Raw genomic sequence first — 18,912 nt, forward strand, 5'->3', positions numbered from 1 at the left:
GGGACTTTGGAAACTTGATCTGACAGCAACCGAGCAGCGGGAACCAGCAGCACACGGAGCTGGGACCAGCCTCCTGGCCTTGGGGCCCATCTCCCGCTGTGTCCTCACACAGCGCCAGGCCAGGGGCGAGGAGGCTCTCCGCCGTCTCTGGAAAAGCGCTTCCCGATGGCTCCACCCTACAACCAAGACCCCCTCCTGAGACGGCCATCTCGGCGGGGGGAGAGTTCAACAGGGGAACTCAGGCCCAGGGACTCCACCGAAACCTCAGCATCAAACAGCTCTGGCTGTGACTGCTGGCGTCTGGGCCGATTCAGCTGCGTGCTGAATCGGCCCAGACGCCTCTGCAGCCTGCCCTGCCTTCCTGACAAAGCGGCCCTGAGTAGTTTCCTGTCTCAAGGCCTGAAAAGCCCACTTGGTGGTGCCCACAGCCTGGTTCGTCTGTGGTCCACAGGCAGTTGGCCCCGACTCTGGACCGCCCTGCCTGGGGGAGGGAGGCGTCCCCGGGGCTCCCTCTGCCCGGGGCCCCCTCTCAGGGCAGAGGCTAAAGCCGGCTGGGGGCCTGGGACGTGCTTGTCCCAGCACTGGGCCGGGTGGAGCCACACGGCCCCACGTGTGGCCTTGGGAGCAGAGGGCTCAGGGCTCAGGGCCAAGCAGGACCCTGTGAGGCCGCATCTGGGACCCCGGCCCAGCTCACAGGCCCGGCCCAGGAACACGGGGGCTTTTGCCAGCTAAACGCGAGTGGACGGCCTCGCGTGCGGGGACCTACCCCCGAGAATCAGGACACATCATGCTGCTGGGTTTCCACACCTCCTGGTCTCTGTAGGAGACCACGCCGGTATTCACACCCCAGTGTTCTTGCCTGGGAAGTCCCACGGACAGAGGAGCCTGCGGGCTACGCTCCCAAGAGTCAGTCGGACACAACTGAGCGACTAAATCAGCACCACGTTCTGAACAGGAGCCTGTCCTGGAGCACCGTCACGGCCTGTCCTGGAGCAGCGTCACGGCTGGTCGGGGCTCAGGCAGGCGTCCTCTGCACCTCACGCGGCCCAGGCCTTCGTCCACCAGCTCTTCTCCAGGCGTCAAGTTCCTGAGGGTTTCACCCTCCTCTGCCCACCGCCAGCCAGTGCGAGCTGGACATGAGGGTCTGCATCTCAGAGGCACGTCAGTGGCTGTCAAAGCCGCATACTTGGGTGATGGACATGGATGGCTCTTTCACCCGAGCTGAAATCACTGACCTGATCTCTCGGGTTTCGAAGTCCTGACCGACACTAGGAGCACTAACTGGGCCCAGAGGGGGAGTGCCCTCCGGGTCAGACTCCGGGGCTGAAGGCCTGCGCCCGGGCAGGTCCATAGCTCATCCTCATCCGGCCTCCAGCTGCTGCCGGCTGCCCTGGGCTGCTCCAGGTCTCCAGCCCGCCCCTCCTCCAAGTGAAGCCCCCCTTCCTCGAGGATACGGGGGCCCAGGAGCAGCAACCCCTCCGTTCACGTCAGCGGATCTCATCCACAGAGACCCAGGCTCCACAAGGGCATGGACCAGCCGGCGTCTGCCAGCTGATGGCAGCTCCTCAGGCCATCCTGGGGGCGGGCCTGCCTGGCCTGGACAGTGGACAGCGCGGCCAGCAGGCCCTCGGGCCCTTCCTCACAGCCTGGCGCGGCTTCTCCTCCCGGGTCCTTGCTGTGGGCACCTTCCCCTGCTGGACCCTTCCGGTCGCTGAGCCGTGGCGGGAGGATCTGGCCGCTGCAGTCCTCTGTCCTCTCCTGTGGCCCCTCGGACAGTCAGGGAAGCATGGGCTCCGTGACCTGGAAAGAGGGCCTGCCCAGCTCAGCTGACACAAGACAGGCACCGGGGGCGGTTGCTGGGATTTCAAAGTGAAGTTTCCCAGGGGCCCTAAACTCAGGACGCGAGGTCGGTAAACAGATGCCCCACTTGAACACTGAAGCTGGAGCAGACAGGGCCCGTGGGTCAGAGTCAGAAAACCCCAGCATCCAGAGGTCGCTGGAGCCCCCTCTGTGAGGCCTCCAGGGCGGCTGGGGCTCGTGGAGCTGGCCGACACCCACAGGGACTCCCGGCGGGCACCACGCATGCCCACACAGGGCGCAGGGGCCTCGGCAGGGACAGCACCCTCCACCTGGGCCTTGAGCCCACCGACCAGGGCTCCCTGTCCCGGGAGCACCCTGACTGCACGTGGGCTCCGGTCAGCAGCCAGGGGAGCGTGCAGAGCAGGCCCCAGGCCCTGAAGACAGAACAGAGGGCGGGCAGGGGCCTGGGCGGGTGGGCAGAGCTGCCGGAACCTTCACCCTCCACCCCAGGCTCGGTGGGGGGCTGGTCCTTCCTCTTTTTTAAAAAAACTTTTTTTTTTTGAGAAATAGAACATTTATACCCCCCCCAAAAGCCTAAAACATCAATGCAGGTTTATGAAACAGTCCTGTGCCCTTCAAAGGAAGAAACAGAAGCCTCCTCTGCGGGAAACTCGGCCATGCCCCACCCCCGTCCTGACTCATGACTTCTATCGCCCTTTTTTATAGTTTTACCCAAATTTGTCTGCACTGATTTGGGGCCGTATACACATGGACTCGCTCATTTTATATTTTTATCAGGTTTATTTCACTGCCCAGCGTGCTTCCCAGACCCGTGTCTGAAACTGTGTCACCATCTGGCTGCGTGGTGCGGATAAGTGGCCAGGTGCTGTAGGCATGCTGCTCCTGGTGGGGGGGGGGGGGGGGGTGTGTGTCTGTGACCCCACCATCCCCCCAGGTTTTGCTCATCTTTCCTGGGAGCAGGGGCTCTGGGGTCCCATCTGCACTCCCCACTGAGCACCCAGCCTCCTCCCGTCCCCCTCTGGGCCATCTGTCCATCAGTCCGTCCTTCCGCTGCTGTAGGACTAGGTAGGCAGGTCCCCGAATCACCTGTCACGGGTGTCCTTCCAACTCCCCCAGCCGGAAGTAGGAGCCTGGGCGCCAACACTGCACCCCCTACAAACCCACCCTTCTCGGTGACGTGCCTCGCAGGTTCCGCCCTGTGATTCCACTTACAATTCTGTGCTTTCTGCTGGGACATGACTTTCTGGGTAGTGTGAGCTTGGGGACCAGGTTAGTTTCCTGCTCCTATTGGAACAAGTTGAAACGCCATGAATTTATCATCGGGGCCTCCCAGGTGGCGCTGGTGGTTAAGAACCCCCTTACCAACACAGGAGAAGTAAGAGACCCGGGTCTGCCCCTGGTCAGGAAGATCCCCCAGAGGAGAGCATGGCAACCCACCCCAGCATTCTTGCCTCGAGAATCCCATGGACAGAGGAGCCTGGCGGGCTGCAGTCGGTGGGGTCGCAAAGAGTCAGACACGACCGTCAGTCAGACAGTCAGCAGCACGCAAATGTATCATACGCAGTCCAGGCGCTGGAATCCGAAACCAGCCAGCGGGCAACCCAGGCGCGTGGGCCGGGCCCTCCCGGAGCCCCCAGGGTTGACCCGAGCTTCCACGCTCCCGCGTCTTGCAGCGGCCGCCCCGGCCCTGGGCTCACGCCCTCACTGGAGCGGCCGGGCGGGGTCCACTGGGGCGGGAGCTGAGGCGGAGCAGGGGGGTCCACGGGGGCGGCGGGGGCAGGGCCGGGCCTCGCACCGGCCCGGGCGCCAGGCGGCTGCCGCGAGGACAGCGCCCCGGGCCTCCAGCGCCCTCTGCCGGCCGCCGTCCCGCAGGTGCTGGACGCGGAGCCGAACCACCGGAGAAGGGCGAGGCTCCCCGCAGAGGGGGAGGCGGCGGGCTGCAGGGGCCCGACCAGGGGCGGCGGAGAGGCTGTGAGAGCCCACCTGCCGGACTCAGTCTGGCCCAGGCGGCAGCCCCTCCCAGGGGGCTGGGGGTACTGTCCACCTTGGGGGAAGGCGGGCCAAGCCCGCCCAGCACTCCAGACCCCCGCTGGGTTGGGTCTCCTCCTGGGCGAGCCGGGGGACCCATCTGGACCCATGGGCAGTGCCAGGGAAGGGAGAGGAGGGGTCACTGACCTGCCCAAGGTGAGGCCGGCAGCGGGGTCTCCTGGTGAGCTGTCCCTGGGTGGCTGGGGTCCTCTGAGGGGCTCTGGGCCCTGGGCCCGCTGTGGGTTGCACACTTGAGCAGAGGCCCCTTGCACGCTTGTAACGTCACCTCACCACGTGCTGAAGGAGCCTCTTCACCCAAACCCAGGGCTTCCTCCGTGGACCTGTCGGCATGCTGGGCCCAGTGCGGCATTGGGGGACATGGTGGGGGGGCAGCGGAGGGGGCGGGGGGTCCGGCAGGCGGGCCCCTTTGCTGTGCGCCCAGAGCAGAACTGGCTCCCCTGAGGCCTCCCCACACCCTGAGGCCGCCCGGCTGTTGTCCCTGGAGCTCCGTCTGGCCTGGCGTGGCCCCTGTGGGCGCTGAGCTGGAGCCTTGGGGGCTGTTCCCTGCACCCGAGGGGTCTGCAGAGGCCCCTCCTTTGCGCAGCCCCGCCTGGTGGGGGCAGCTCCAGCGTCTGGCCCCCAGGTGGGACCAGGGTGGTCCCACCTCGGTCGGCCGGGCCCCGCTGGCCTGCAGCAGACCCTGCGAATCCGGCCTGTTCAGGGCCCGTCGCTGCCCTTTTCCTTCCCTCCAGGCTGGTCTCGTGGCCCGTGCTCACACCCAGGGCCCAAGAGGAGGCCCTCGGAGCTCATGGCCGGAGGAGCTTGGGCCAGAGTGGGCCCTGCCCCACCGCGGCGCCTTCACCTGCAGACGGCAGCTGCCCTGCAGCAGCACAGACCGTGTGCAGTCATGCCAGGCGGGCAGCGGTTTGGGGGGCATCACACGATGGTGAGGCGGGCACCGAGCTACAGCGAGAGGGGGTAAGGCTGGACCTGGAGCTGCAGGCGACAGAGCAGTGGGAGGGACCATGCTCAGGAGAGGGACAGCGGGACGTCCAGGTGGGAGCAGGCCCGGAGGGGCTACAGGCAGCGACGGGGGGCCCGGCCCAGGCCGGGGCTGGGGGGCTTATCTCCCGCCACTGCTTGTCACCAGGCTGAAAGTGCCGCCTCCACAGGCCCCTGCCAGGCGGTCTGTCTTCCTGTGAGGAGCCCCAGCCTCGCCCCAGGAAGGGAGGCTCCCAGCAGAGGGGCCGTGCTTAGCAGCTGCCTCACCGGGAGGCCCCTCGCCAGCCTGATGGGGCAGAGCTGAGCAGCCCGCCTGCTGTCAGCCTTCCTTCTGGTCCTGATGCTGGGCGTCAGGGTCCGTCCCTGCAGTCGGGGGTGTGGCATGATGCCTGCTTTTCAGATAGCCCGAGCCCTTAATGTTTCCATAGAAGTTATTTTTTAAATTTATTTATTTTTTGTTTTATCCTATTTTTGGCTCCAGTGGGTCTTCACCGCTGTGCACCCAGCCTTTCCTTAGCTGTGGTGGGCGGGGCTGCTCCTTAGGTGTGGTGCAATGGCCTCTTGTGGGGCGTGGGCTCCAGGTGGGTGCGCTCAGCCGCCGTGCGGAGGCTTCTTTGCTCCGAAGCACACGGGATCATCCCAGATAAGGGACTGAACACGTGTCCCCTGCATTGACAGGCAGACTCTTACCCACTAGACCACCGGGGAAGCCCCCATATAAATTTTCAATTTAGAAAAAAGAGCCTCCAGGGTTTTGACCTGAGTTCAGTTCAGTCGCTCAGTCGTGTCCGACTCCTTGCGACCCCATGAATCGCAGCACGCCAGGCCTCCCTGTCCATCACCATCTCCCAGAGTTCACTCAGACTCACGTCCATCGAGTCCTTGATGCCATCCAGCCATCTCATCCTCAGTCGTCCCCTTCTCCTCCTGCCCCCAATCCCTCCCAGCATCAGAGTCTTTTCCAATGAGTCGACTCTTCGCATGAGGTGGCCAAAGTACTGGAGTTTCAGCTTTAGCATCACTCCATCCAAAGAAATCCCAGGGCTGAGCTCCTTCAGAATGGACTGGTTGGATCTCCTTGAGTCCAAGGGACTCTCAAGAGTCTTCTCCAACACCACAGTTCAAAAGCATCAATTCTTTGGCGCTCAGCCTTCTTCACAGTCCAACTCTCACATCCATACATGACTACAGGAAAAACCATAGCCTTGACTAGATGGACCTTAGTCAGCAAAGTAATGTCTCTGCTTTTGAATATACTCTCTAGGTTGGTCATAACTTTTCTTCCAAGGAGTAAGCGTCTTTTAATTTCATGGCTACAGTCACCATCTGCAGTGATTGTGGAGCCCCCAAAAAATAAAGTCTGACACTGTTTCCACTGTTTCCCCATCTATTTCCCATGAAGTGATGGGACCAGATGCCATGATCTTCGTTTTCTGAATGTTGAGCTTTAAGCCAACTTTTTCACTCTCCTCTTTCACTATCATCAAGAGGGTTTTTAGTTCCTCTTCACTTTCTGCCATAAGGGTGGTGTCATCTGCATATCTGAGGTTATGGATATTTCTTCTGGCAATCTGGATTCCAGCTTGTGTTTCTTCCAGCTCAGCGTTTCTCATGATGTACTCTGCATATAAGTTAAATAAGCAGGGTGACAATATACAGCCTTGACGTACTCCTTTTCCTATTTGGAACCAGTCTGTTGTTCCATGTCCAGTTCTAACTGTTGCTTCCTGACCTGCATACAGATTTCTCAAGAGGCAGGTTAGGTGGTCTGGTATTCCCATCTCTTTCAGAATTTTCCACAGTTTATTGTGATCCACACAGTCAAAGGCTTTGACCTGATGTCACTGCAAACAGCACTTTTGTCTCCCCTGTGACTGCGATAAGCTGGTGCCTGGTCTCTGTGATATGCTGGTGACTGGTCTCTGTAATTAGCTGGTGACTGATCTCTGATAAGCTGGTGACTGATGTCTGTGATAAGCTGGTGACTGGTCTCTGTGATAAGCAGGTGACTGGTCTCTCTGATAAGCTGGTGACTGGTCTCTGCCATAAACTGGTGACCTATCTCTGTGATAAGCTGGAGACTGATCTCTCTGATAAGCTGGTGATTGGTCTCTGCAATAAGCTGGTGACTGGTCTCTGTGATAAGCTGGTGAACAATCTCTGTGACTGATCTTTGCGATAAGCTGGTGACCGATCTCCGTGATAAGCTGGTGACGGGTCTCTGTGATAAGCTGTGACTGGTCTCTGCGATAAGCTGGTGACTGATCTTTATAAGCTGGTGACTGGTCTCTGATAAGCATGTGACTGGTCTCTGATAAGCTGGTGACCGGTCTCTGTGATAAGCTGATGACGGGTCTCTGTGATAAGCTGGTGACTGGTCTGTGCGGTGACTGGTCTCTGATAAGCTGGTGACTGATCTCTGCTAAGCTGGTGACTGATCTCTGTGATAAGCTGGTGACTGGTCTCTGATAAGTTGGTGACTGATGTCTGTGATAAGCTGGTGACTGGTCTCTGTGATAAGCTGGTGACTGGTGTCTGTGATAAGCTGGTGACCGGTCTCTGATAAGCTGGTGACCTGTCTCTGTGATAAGCTGGCGACCGATCTCTGTGATAAGCTGGTGACGGGTCTCTGTGATAAGCTGGTGACTGGTCTCTGATAAGCTGGTGGCTGATCTCTGCGATAAGCTGGTGACTGGTCTCTGCGATAAGCTGGTGACTGATCTTTATAAGCTGGTGACCGGTCTCTCTGATAAGCTGGTGACTGGTCTGTGCAATAAGCTGGTGACTGGTCTCTGATAAGCTGGTGACTGATCTCTGCGATAAGCTGGTGACTGGTCTCTGCGATAAGCTGGTGACTGATCTTTATAAGCTGGTGACCGGTCTCTCTGATAAGCTGGTGACTGATCTTTATAAGCTGGTGACTGGTCTCTGTGCGATAGGCTGGCAGCCATCTAGACTTGCTCCTGATTCCAAGCTGTCGTCTTGGAGCCGCCGCAGCGGTTTTCGGGGAGCCGGTCAGGGCGCCTGCGGACGGAAGGGCATCGACGGCATTCTCACTGGCACCTTTGTTCCTCTGCTGCCTCGTCACGTGCCGGCATCCAGGAGATGCTCAGAGGCCCAGAGGCACGGTCACCTTGCCCCTGCCTGACCCTGGGGGACCTTCACCCCCTCACCGTCTGGGGACAGACTGGCTTCTTGTTGTTCAGTCACTGAGTCGCGTCTGATTCTGCGACCCCGTGGACTGTCGCCCGCCAGGCTCCTCTGTCCATGGGACTCTCCAGGCAAGAATACGGGAGTAGGTAGTTATGCCCTTCTCCAGGGGATCTTCCTGACCCAGGTTCCTTTTCTAAATGCAGCTTGTACATCAGAAAGTTCTCAGTTCATGTACTGTTGAAGCCTAGCTTGAAGGATTTTGAGCGTAATCTTGCTAATATATGGAATGAGTGCAATTGTACAGTAGTTTGAACATCCTTTTGGAGAAGGGAATGGCAACTCACTCCAGTACTCTTGCCTAGAAAATTTCATGGATGGAGGAGCCTCGTAGGCTATAGTCCATGGGGTCGCAAAGAGTCGGACATGACTGAGCGACTTCACTTTCACTTTGAGCATTCTTTGGCATTGCCTTTCTTTGGGATTGGGATGAAAACACCTTTTCCAGTCCTGTGGCCACTGCTGAGTTTTCCAAATTTGCTGGCATATTGAGTGCAGCACTTTAACAGCAGCATCTTTTAGGATTTGAGATAGCTCAGCTGGAATTCCATCACCTCCACTAGCTTTGTTTATAGTGATGCTTCCTAAGGCCCACATGACTTCTCACTCCAAGATGTCTGGCTCTAGATGAGTGATTATACCATCGCGGTTATCTGGGTCATTAAGACCTTTCTTGTACAGTTCTTCTGTGTATTCTTGCCACCTCTTAGTATTTGCTGCTTCTGTTAGGTCCATACCATTACTGTCCTTTATCGAGCCCATCTTTGCATGAAATGTTCCCTTGCTATCTCAAATTTTCTTGAAGAGATCTCTAGTCTTTCCCATTCTGTTGTTTTCCTCTATTTCTTTGCATTGTTCACTTCAGAAGGCTTTCTTGTCTCTCCCTGCTGTTCTCTGGAGCTCTGCGCTCAGTTGGATATATCTTTCCCTTTCTCCCTTGCCTTTCACTTCTCTTCTTTTCTCAGGCATTTATAAGGTCCCCTCAGACAACCACTTTACCTTCTTGAATTTCTTTTTCTTTGGGGTGGTTTTGGTCACTGTCTGCTGTACAGTATTAGAAACCTCTGTCCATAGTTCTTCAGGCACTTTGTCTACACCAGATCTAATCCCTTGAACCTATTTGTCACCTTCACTGTATAAGCATGTATAATCATAAGGGATTTCATTTAGGTCATACCTGAATGGTCTAGTGGTTTTCCCTACTTTCTTCAATTTGAGTCTGAATTTGGCAATAAGGAGTTCATGATCTGAGCCACAGTCAGCTCCCAGTCTTGTTTCTACTGACTGTATAGAGCTTCTCCATCTTTGGCTGCAAAGAATATAGTCTGATTTCGGTGTTGACTATCTGGTGACGCCCATGTGTAGAGTCTTCTCTTGTGTTGTTGGAAGAGGGTGTTTTCTATGACCAGTGCATTTTCTTGGCAAAACTCTATTAGTCTTTGCCCTGCTTCATTCTGCATTCCAAGGCCAAATGTGCCTGTTACTCCAGGTGTTTCTTGACTTCCTACTTTTGCATTCCAACCTACTAGGATGAAAATGACATCTTTTTTTTTGGTGTTAGCTCTAGGTCTTGTAGGTCTTCATAGAACCATTCAACGTCAGCTTCTTCGGCATTAGTGGGTGGGGCATAGACTTGGATTACTGTGATGTTGAATGGTTTGCCTTGGAGATGAACAGAGATCATTCTGGTGTTTTTGAGATTGCGCCAAAGTATTGTATTTCGGACCGTTTTGTTGCCCATGAGGGCTACTCCATTTCCTGTACGGGACTCTTGCCCACAGAGCATGCTAAGTCACTTCAGTGTGTCTGACTCTTTGTGACCCTATGGACTGTGGCCCCTAGGTTCCTCTGGCCATGAGATTCTCCAGGCAAGAATACTGGAGTGGGTTGCCCTTTCCTACTCCAGATCCTCCCCACCCAGGGCTGAAACCCACATCTCGTGCATCCCCTGCACTGACAGGCAGGTCTTTACCACTAGTGCCACCTGGGAATTCCCACAGGAGCGGTCATCTGAGTTAGATTCACCCATTCTCGTCCACTTAGCTCACTGACCCCTAAAAGGTCAACATCACTCGTGCCACCTCCTCCCGCCCGCGTCCAGCTGACCCTGGCCGCACACACAGGCGTCCGTCCTCCCCCACCCTCCTCCCGCCCGCGTCCAGCTGACCCTGACGTTTGACCCTGACCACACACACAGGCGTCCGTCCTCCCCCACGCTCCTCCCGCCCAGGCTGCCGCGTCGCGCTGAGCGGGCTTCCCTGTGCTTTGCAGTAGGCTCTTGTTGGACTTTGGTTTTGTTTTCTTTTTTCATTTATATCTGCCCCTGTTTTCATCATCTCCTTCCTCCTGGTTCCTCTGAGTTCACTTTGCCCTTTTATTTTTCTGCCCTGTTGAGGTGGGATCTCTAGTTGCTGGACTTCAAATCTTCCTTTTTTTCTCATGGGAGCGTTCACAGCTGTGAGTGACCCTCTAAGCCCAGCTTTAGCTGCATCCCAGAAATATTATACTGAGCTTTCTTTCTCACTTTGGTAAAATATTTTCCAGATTTCCTTATAATTTCTTCTTTCATCCATGAATTATTTAGCAGTATAACATCTCATTTTTCAGATATGTGTGGTTTTCCTAGTTACCTTATTGCTATTAATTTTTAATTTAGTCTCATTTTGATCTCAGAGAATATACTCTGTATGATTTAAATGCTTTTAAACTTATCAGCACTTGCTTTATGAAGCATCATATCATCTGCAATGATTAATAGATGGTGTGCACTTGAAAAGAATTCGTGCTGTGCAATTTTTGGATATGATTTTCTAGAAAGAACAAACATTAGGGAAACATGATTAATGTTACTGTTCAGATCTTGTATTTATTAACTTTTTGCCTGCTTGTCCCATCAGTTGCTAAGAGAGGGGAGTTCAAAACACCAGCTGTGATTTTGGAATTATTTCTCCCTTTATTTCTGTCCATTTTTGCTTCGCATATTTTGAATCTTCCCTCTGGCCCCCCACATTTACAGTTTAAATGTCTTCCTACGAACCAACATGGATGTCATTATGAAATGCCGTCCTTTCTGTCTTTTCTTAAAGTTAATTTTGTCCTGTATTAACGCACCCACTCTGGCCTCTTAGAATCAGTTCGTGTGGATAGCTTTATCCATCCGTTAATTTTCAGCCACTGTATATCTTTTTATTTAAAATGTTTTCTCCTATTGTAGACAGCATATAACAGGGTCTTGGTTTTTTGCTGGTATTGATGTATTCTGATGATCGCTGCCTTTGAACTGAAATGCTTAATCCATTAAAATTTAGTGGCATTTTGATTTTGTCTCCATTTCTCTGTTTTCTGTTTTTACTTTTTCTCTTTTTTTTCTTCTGTTCCTCCTTTCCTTTTTTATTTTTTCTTTTGAGTTATTTTTAATATTTCATTTTATCTATTAGTTTTTTGCTTATTACTTTTCATGGCTGCTTTAGGGGTGACCACAACCTTTTCACATCTCTATAGTTTGAAAGTCACACTATTCCACGTAAAAACCATGAGAATTAGAAACTTTTCGACCCTGTGCCCCCCACTCTTTCCGCTACAGACATCAATGTTGCCCCACATATACTGTAAACTCCACAAGTGAAAGTGAAAGTGAAGTTGCTCAGTCATGTCCTGCCAGGCTCCTGTCCATGGGATTTTCCAGGCAAGAATACTGGAGTGGGTTGCCATTTCCTCCTCCAGGGGATCTTCCCCACCCAGGGACTGAACCCAGGTCTCCAGCATTGTAAGCAGACGCTTCACCCTCTGAGCCATCATCAGGAAGTCCTGCAAACTCCACAGGCAGTGTTAAGGTCTTTCTTTCATCAGTAATATATATGTTAGAGAAGCTAGGAGGAAACAGGATGTTTTCTCTTCACCCAAATACTCAGTGCTTCCTGCGGCCTCCGTTCCTCCAAGCCCCTATTTGTGCAGTGCGCCTCCAGCCTGGAAGCTTTCATCTGGCATTTCCTGAAGTGTAGGTCAGCTGACAAGGACCCTTCCGGGCTTCGTCTCTGTCTGGGACGTGTTTTCCTTTGCCCTTTCTTCTGGAGCAGACTTTCTGGGGGCGCAGAGGCCCGGCCATCACCGGGGTAACTGCGTGCAGGTCTCCCGGCTCTCCTCCGTGGACCCGGAGTTGTTCCTGTCCCTGGGGGCCTGGTGCCGTCGAAGTGATGTGGGTGCTTGTGGCATCCTGAGAATGGCATCTCTTGTGGGGGTCATCCCGCTCTGTCCCCTGGGCTTCCCCAAGGCTGCCCTCTGCGCGTGTGTGACAGCCACATACTTATGGCCAAGCACCCACGCTCACACCCCCAGGATCCCACGTGGGGCAGCATCCTTGGGAGGAGCTGTTGGCCAAGGCCCCGCAGGTAGGACCTACCCGGATGAGTCCCTGCACCTCTGGAAGGGTCACACGCCAGAACCTGCCCCAGGCCGCAGAAGACTCGGCTGCCAGGCTCGAGGAACTGCGGCTCCGAGCGCTTCCTCCCGAGGCGTCCGGCCAGCGCACGCACCCGTGGGTCACTGACACTGCCGACAGGTGTGGCCTGGACCCCGGCGGAGGGCGACTCGGCGGGCACCTGCTGAGAGCGTCCAGCGCTGCCCAGCGACACCTACGCCCAAGGGGGGGCACCTGAGCAAGCACCCTCCGCAGCGCCAGGCCGTCCGCCGGGGTGCGCGGCCCCGCCCCATCCGCCGCGGCCCACCGCCGCCCAGGGCCTTCACGTCCTTCTGTTCTTGCTGAACCAGGGCGCCGCCCGCCCGCCCCCAGACACACGCGCTGGGCCCGGCTAGGGTCATCTCTGTGCGGGCAGAGAGGCGAAGGGAGGACACGTGGACGGGGTGTGTGGGAGCAGAGGGGGCACGGGGGACATGGGGGAGGGGCGTGGCGGTGGGGGAGGGGCGTGGGGCATGGAGGGCATGGGGGAGGGGACATGGGGGAGGGGCATGGGGGACATGGGGGAGGGGACATGGGGAGGGGCATGGGGGACATGGGGGAGGGGACATGGGGGAGGGGCATGGGGACATGGGGGAGGGGACATGGGGGAGGGGACATGGGGGAGGGGCGTGGCGGTGGGGGAGGGGCGTGGGGCATGGAGGGCATGGGGGAGGGGACATGGGGGGGACACGCGGGACATGGGGGAGGGGCATGGGGGACATGGGGGAGGGGCATGGGGACATGGGGGAGGGGACATGGGGGACATGAAGGGGCGTGGCGGTGGGGGAGGGGCGTGGGGAGGGGGCGTGGGGGCTGCGGCGCGGGGGAGGCCAGGTCCGGCCGGACAGCGGCAGCGCTCTTCAGTCAGGCCGGGCTGCTGCCGCGTGGACAGCGGAGAGCAGGGCCTCCCCCTGCCTTGCCCGCGGGCGGCGCAGGGAGCGGGGCTGCCCTGGGGTGCGGGGGCCGCGAGGGCAGTGAGCGCCCCTCCCCGCAGGTCCTACCTCGTCGGCGGCGGGGCCCCTCTGGTCATCTGCGGCGTCACGGCCGCCACGGATATCAGGAACTACGGGGCGGAGGCCGAGGATGCGGCGCAGTGAGTACCGGGCGCCCCGCGGGGCCTCAGGACGGGCCGCAGGCCCCCCGGCCCCCCACGCGCCTCCCAGGGGCCCAGAGCCGCCGCCCCCGGCTCGGGCGCCGCCACAACCCCGCCCGCTCTACGGGCTGGTTTGGCCGCACAGGGAGGGCCTGGTGGGGGGTGCGAAGGACGGCCCAGGACGGCTGAGCGGCCCCAGCCGCGTGCGGGGCCCAGACGGCCGACAGAGCCGTCCGCCGCGCGGCCGTCTGCCCCTCCCCGCTCCCGCCCCAGCCCCGCCCCAGCCCCGCCCCAGCCCCGCCCCAGCCCCGCCCTAAGCCTAAGCTTAACCCTAACCCTCCAGCGCTCCCGGCCTGCCCGAGGCCCTTCTGGCCGGCGGGCGGGGTGGGGCCCTTCGCCCCGATGGCCCTGCAGGGTGGGGCCGCCTGTCAGCTCCACCCCGGCGGTGACCTCTGTGGGTCGAAGGCTGTGGGGCTGGTCCCCTGGGCTGCCCCAGCGGTCCCTCCGCCCTCCTCAGCAGAGCCTCCTGGGGGGCCAGAAAGCCGCCCGACCCCTGCCCTCCTCCCACAGCTGCCCTGTGGGGCGAAGCCCCACGTCCTGCTCTCGGGGGCCCAGCGCCTCCTGGGCCCTCCCTGGGGCCCCGCTGTGTCCCGCCTGCGCGCCCCCCCCCCCCCGCCCCCGGCCCAGCCATGGGGGTGTCTCCTCATCACGTGACCGCGGGGAGGCTGTGAGCCCTGCTCCAACCCAGCGGGCTGCCCGGAGCGCCCCCTTGCTGACCCCCTCTCCCCTGCAGCTGCTGGATGGCCTGGGAGCCCAGCCTGGGCGCCTTCTATGGGCCGGTGGCCTTCATCGCCCTCGTCACCTGCGTGTACTTCCTTGGCACCTACGTCCAGCTCCGGCGCCACCCGGAGCGCAGGTACGAGCTCAGGGAGCCGACGGAGGAGCAGCAGCGGCTGGCAGGCCCCGAGGGTGGCCCCGGGCCCCCGGGGGGCGCGCCGCCCGCCCCCGACGGCCGGGCCGCCTCGCTGCTGCAGAATGAGCACTCGTTCCGGGCCCAGCTGCGGGCCGCCGCCCTCACGCTCTTCCTGTTCGCGGCCACGTGGGCCTTCGGGGCGCTGGCCGTGTCGCAGGGCCACTTCCTGGACATGGTCTTCAGCTGCCTGTACGGCGCCTTCTGCGTGACCCTGGGGCTCTTCGTGCTCATCCACCACTGTGCCAAGCGCGATGACGTGTGGCACTGCTGGTGGTCTTGCTGCCCCGCCCGCCGGGACCCCCACCCTGCGAAGCTCAGTGCCCGCCCTGCCCTCGACGCCAACGGGGACGCGCTGGGCCACGTGGCCTGCCTGCAGGACTCGCCGTGTCCTGGCAAGGCGTTGGGCTTCAGCCACCCATCCGCCAGCCACTGCAAGATGACCAACCTGCAGGCCAGCCAAGGCCACGTCAGCTGCCTGTCGCCAGCCACGCCCTGCTGTGCCCAGATGCACTGCGAGCAGCTCACGGAGGAAGCAGCCCACGTGCACGCGGGGGACGCCTTCGAGCATGACACACACCTGCACACGTGTGTCCAGGGCAGAACTAAGCCGCACTACTTCAGCCAGCACCGGGCGGCCGCAGCCGAGCAGGAGTACGCCTACCACATCCCGTCCAGCCTGGACGGCAGCCCGCACAGCTCGCGCTCAGAAAGCCCGCCCAGCTCACTAGAAGGCCCCGTGGGCCCTCATGCGCTGGCCTGCTGTGCCCAGGGCGACCCCTTCCCCCTGGTCAGCCAGCCCGAGGGCGGCGCCCCCAGCCCCGTGCTGTACAGCTGTCCGCCACGGCCCGGCAGGGAGGTGGCCCGCGGCCCGGCGCGCCTGGAGATGCTCCGCCGGACACAGTCGCTGCCCTTCGGTGGCCCCGGCCAGAACGGGCTGCTCAAGGGCGACATGCGGGATGCTGCCCCCTTCGGCTCGGACAGCACAGGCAACATCCGCACGGGCCCCTGGAGGAACGAGACAACGGTGTAGCGGCCGGGACTGCCCCAAAGCAGAGCCCTCTGCCCCTGGGGTGGGTGGGGGTCGCCTCTCGACCCAGCCTTGGCAGACCCCCCACTCACCCTTGCCCGGGAAGGACATGAGCGGGAAGGTGCTCTGGGCTGCGGTTGCCTCCACGGAGCCCGCGCTCAGGAGCACCAGCTGCCCACAGTCACCTGCTTCCAGCCCACAGCGCCGCGTCCCGGGCAGCCAGGTGGAGGACCCGCCCTACGTGCCTGTGTGCACCCGTCTGACCCCTGCTGCCTCAATGGCCCTGGCTGCGGCAGGAGGCACCGCCACCGCCTCCCAGTACCTGACGTGTGCTCTCCGTTAAGGTTTGTTCTTAGAGGCGGGCAGCCTGCCTGTCGGTCTGGAGCGTCAGAGGACTCAGCCCGCTCCTCAGCCCAGGCTGGCTCTCTGTTCACCCCGGGCCGGAGAGCGTCCCAGGCCCCCGGGCAGCTGCCTCACTCCGGGGACCCTCAGCCTCCCCCGGGGCCGGCAGGGCCTCTGAGGGGTCTGTGCCCTGGAAACACCCACCACACACCCTCTGATGTCCACTTGACTTCTGAAGCTGGGCACTGTCGGGACCGGGGCCTGCCCACCATGGTGTTTGGGAACAATAAAGTCCCTGCCACAGAGAGAGAGGGTCTGGCATTTCCATGAACATGTGGGCGCCAAGTCCAACTCAGAGGACACATGTCAATGACCGAAGTCCTTCTGTGACGGCAGCCGCGTGTCCCACAGGAGGGGCTCTGGGTCCCTGCAGAGGCAGAAGCCCGGACAGCCCGAGGGGAGAGCGTGTGCGCAACCTGGACTCCGCCCCCCCGGGCCTGTGCATGTGTGGGTGCACTGCACACGTGTGCACTGCCGCATGCACGCACGCCACACGTGTGCACGGTACTCCATGGGTGCACACATGCGGTGTGCACGTTACATGCCCTTCACACAGCGTACGTCACATACGCCACCCACATGCACATGCTGCTGCACAGCCACGCACACGCGTGTTTTCCAGCCCCCCGAGCGCCAGGCTTTCCTTGCCCTGCGCAGCCTCATCACCAGGCTTGTTAGCATCTGCGTGGGGGCGGGGGGCTCCAGGAGGACCAGCTCTTTCCCCACACCTGCTGGGGGTGCAGGGAGGGGCAGGCGTGCCCAGGGTCCCAGGCAGGTTGCCCAGTATCTCAGCACAGGGGCCTCGACTCCCGGGGTTCTTGTAAACCTAACAGTGACCTTGTAATAGACCCTGGTGTCCAATACCTGCATCCTCACAAGACAACCAGACAAGCTACCGATGACCGCCGCGGGGTGGCTCTCGTCTCCACCCCCAGCCTGGTGCCTGCCCGTGGCCCCCGTGACCAGCGCCCTGGGGCAGCGCCGAGCACTCACTGTGGACGCAGAGCCGTGGACGAAGCTCTGTGCCGCCCTCGTTGGTGCTTTGTGTGGCTGGTTCATAGATCTGCGAGCCTCTCTGTCCCTTGAGGGGCAGGCCCCCCGGTGCCTGGCTCAGGGCAGGCCGGGGAGCCACGAGGCTGCCCCCAGCCCCTCCAGAAGGCATCCCCCGCCCTCCTGCCCTGCCGCCCCCGGCAGAGCAGAGAGCGGCTCATCCCTGAGACCAAAGAGACTGGATGGCAGCCAGTGAACCTCGTGGGTCCCGGGGCTGCGCCAGCCTCCCGAGCCCACTGGGCAGTGTGGTGACACAGTCCATAGTGAAGCTCTCCAGGAATAAAAATCCATGACACAACCACATCCAGGGGCACCCCGCATGGACGATCCCCCCAGAGGATGCGAAGTCAGAGGTCAAAGCTGCAGACTGCTGTCTGAGGTCTAACCCTGGTCGCCACTTCATAGTGCTGTGTGAGGGCATACAGGCGGGGCTGGAGCCAGAGTGCCTCCTGCGTGCGTGTGAGAGCACGCACGAGTGTGCCCGTGTGCTGAGTGCATCTGTGCATTGTTCAAACTGGTGTGTGCACATGTGTGTCTGTGCATGTCACGCGTGTGTACACTCTGAGAACACATGCTTCTGAATGTGCTGTTGAGAGCGGGCTGGGTGTGTGCATGTCTGGGTGTGCAGTGTATGCGTGAGAGCACAGTAGTGAACGTGTGCAGAGATGCATGCGTGAATGTGTGCATACTTGTGAGTGCATGCGTGTGCATGCATGTGAATCGTGTATACATGGAGAGGGCTGTGTTGTACGTGAGTGCAGAAGAGTACACGTGTATGTGGGAGTGTGTGTGCAAGTACACGCCCGTCACAGAGGGCGTGTGCAGCACCCTTGCCCTGGCCTGGCCGCTGTCTAACTGCCCCTCAGGGCAGCTCTGACAGCGTCAGCCGGCGGGGCCTCAGGATGCCTCAGCTGCCCTCTCCCCAGCATCGCAGTCCACCCCCAGCATCAAGGTCTGTCCCGAGTGTCTGCTGTTGGGGATCCAGCTGCCGGGGGCCCGGGAAGCATTAGCCCGCAACTGCAGGGAGTGCTGGTGCTCAGTAAGAGATCCCTGCTGACCCCCCGACTTCTCCAGAAGCCCCTGAGCCACCTCTGAACGTTCCAGCCCCTGGAGCACCTCGGGGTCCGCTGGCGTCGGCACAGCCAGTGGGCTCCGTGTGGCCTGTCTACACAGTCACCACTGGATCCTGGACGAGCACTGGGGGGCCCGCAAAGGCAGGAGAACTCTCACGGCTGGTCAGATGCCGAGACCTCCCCTGGGGAGCACGCGGGAACCTCAGTAGAGGGTGGGGAGGCCTGAGGACCAAAGCAGCGGGCAGAGCTTGAGGGGCCAGAGGGGCCAGTGGGGCCAGGAGCCCAGAGCCCCGAGGGCAAGACCGGGGCAGGGGGGTCCGGGGGGGCCGAGAGGGCGGGGCCAGTGAGGAGCACAGGCCAGAAACAGCCAGCTCCTGGGGGGCTGGGTGAGCAGATGCCCGGGGCAACATTTCAGAGGCCCCCACACTCAGTAATCAAGACGAGTAAGGTTGTGATAAAATGTTTGAAAAAAAAAAAGATGCAAAAATTCATGATGACCAGCATCAAAATCTTAAAGGAGCCAGAATCAGTGTTGCTGGTGGGCCCCGGGGGTCCCAGTGTGCGCGTCGGGAAAGCCTTGCTGACACACTGCTCAGAGGACAGTCCACGCCAGCATCCACCAGGGTCTCCCCAGACAGTGACCGACGCGGCCACAGGGAGAGGGACAGAACCACCAGGAACCGACAGAGACAGAACCACCCGGAGCCAACAGAGAGACGAACCAAACCAGGCACAGCGGACAGAATGTGGTGGACACGCCAGAATCAACCTGCAGAG

General features: G+C 59.8%; 1 protein-coding gene across 1 annotated transcript in view; it reads left to right on the top strand.

Annotated features, from left to right (window-relative positions):
- The window catches only part of ADGRA1 (adhesion G protein-coupled receptor A1), a 32,761-nt gene extending 16,564 nt beyond the window's left edge, over nt 1-16,197 (top strand). The window contains exons 7-8 of the mRNA XM_068961380.1: nt 13,512-13,610; nt 14,404-16,197. Of these exons, the coding sequence (XP_068817481.1) occupies nt 13,512-13,610; nt 14,404-15,613 (1,309 nt within the window). The 3' untranslated portion in view covers nt 15,614-16,197. The remainder of the gene's footprint in view (nt 1-13,511; nt 13,611-14,403) is intronic.
- The last annotated feature ends 2,715 nt before the right edge of the window (nt 16,198-18,912 follow it).

Source organism: Capricornis sumatraensis, chromosome 23 (genome assembly GCF_032405125.1).
Source record: "Capricornis sumatraensis isolate serow.1 chromosome 23, serow.2, whole genome shotgun sequence".
NCBI lineage: Eukaryota > Metazoa > Chordata > Mammalia > Artiodactyla > Bovidae > Capricornis > Capricornis sumatraensis.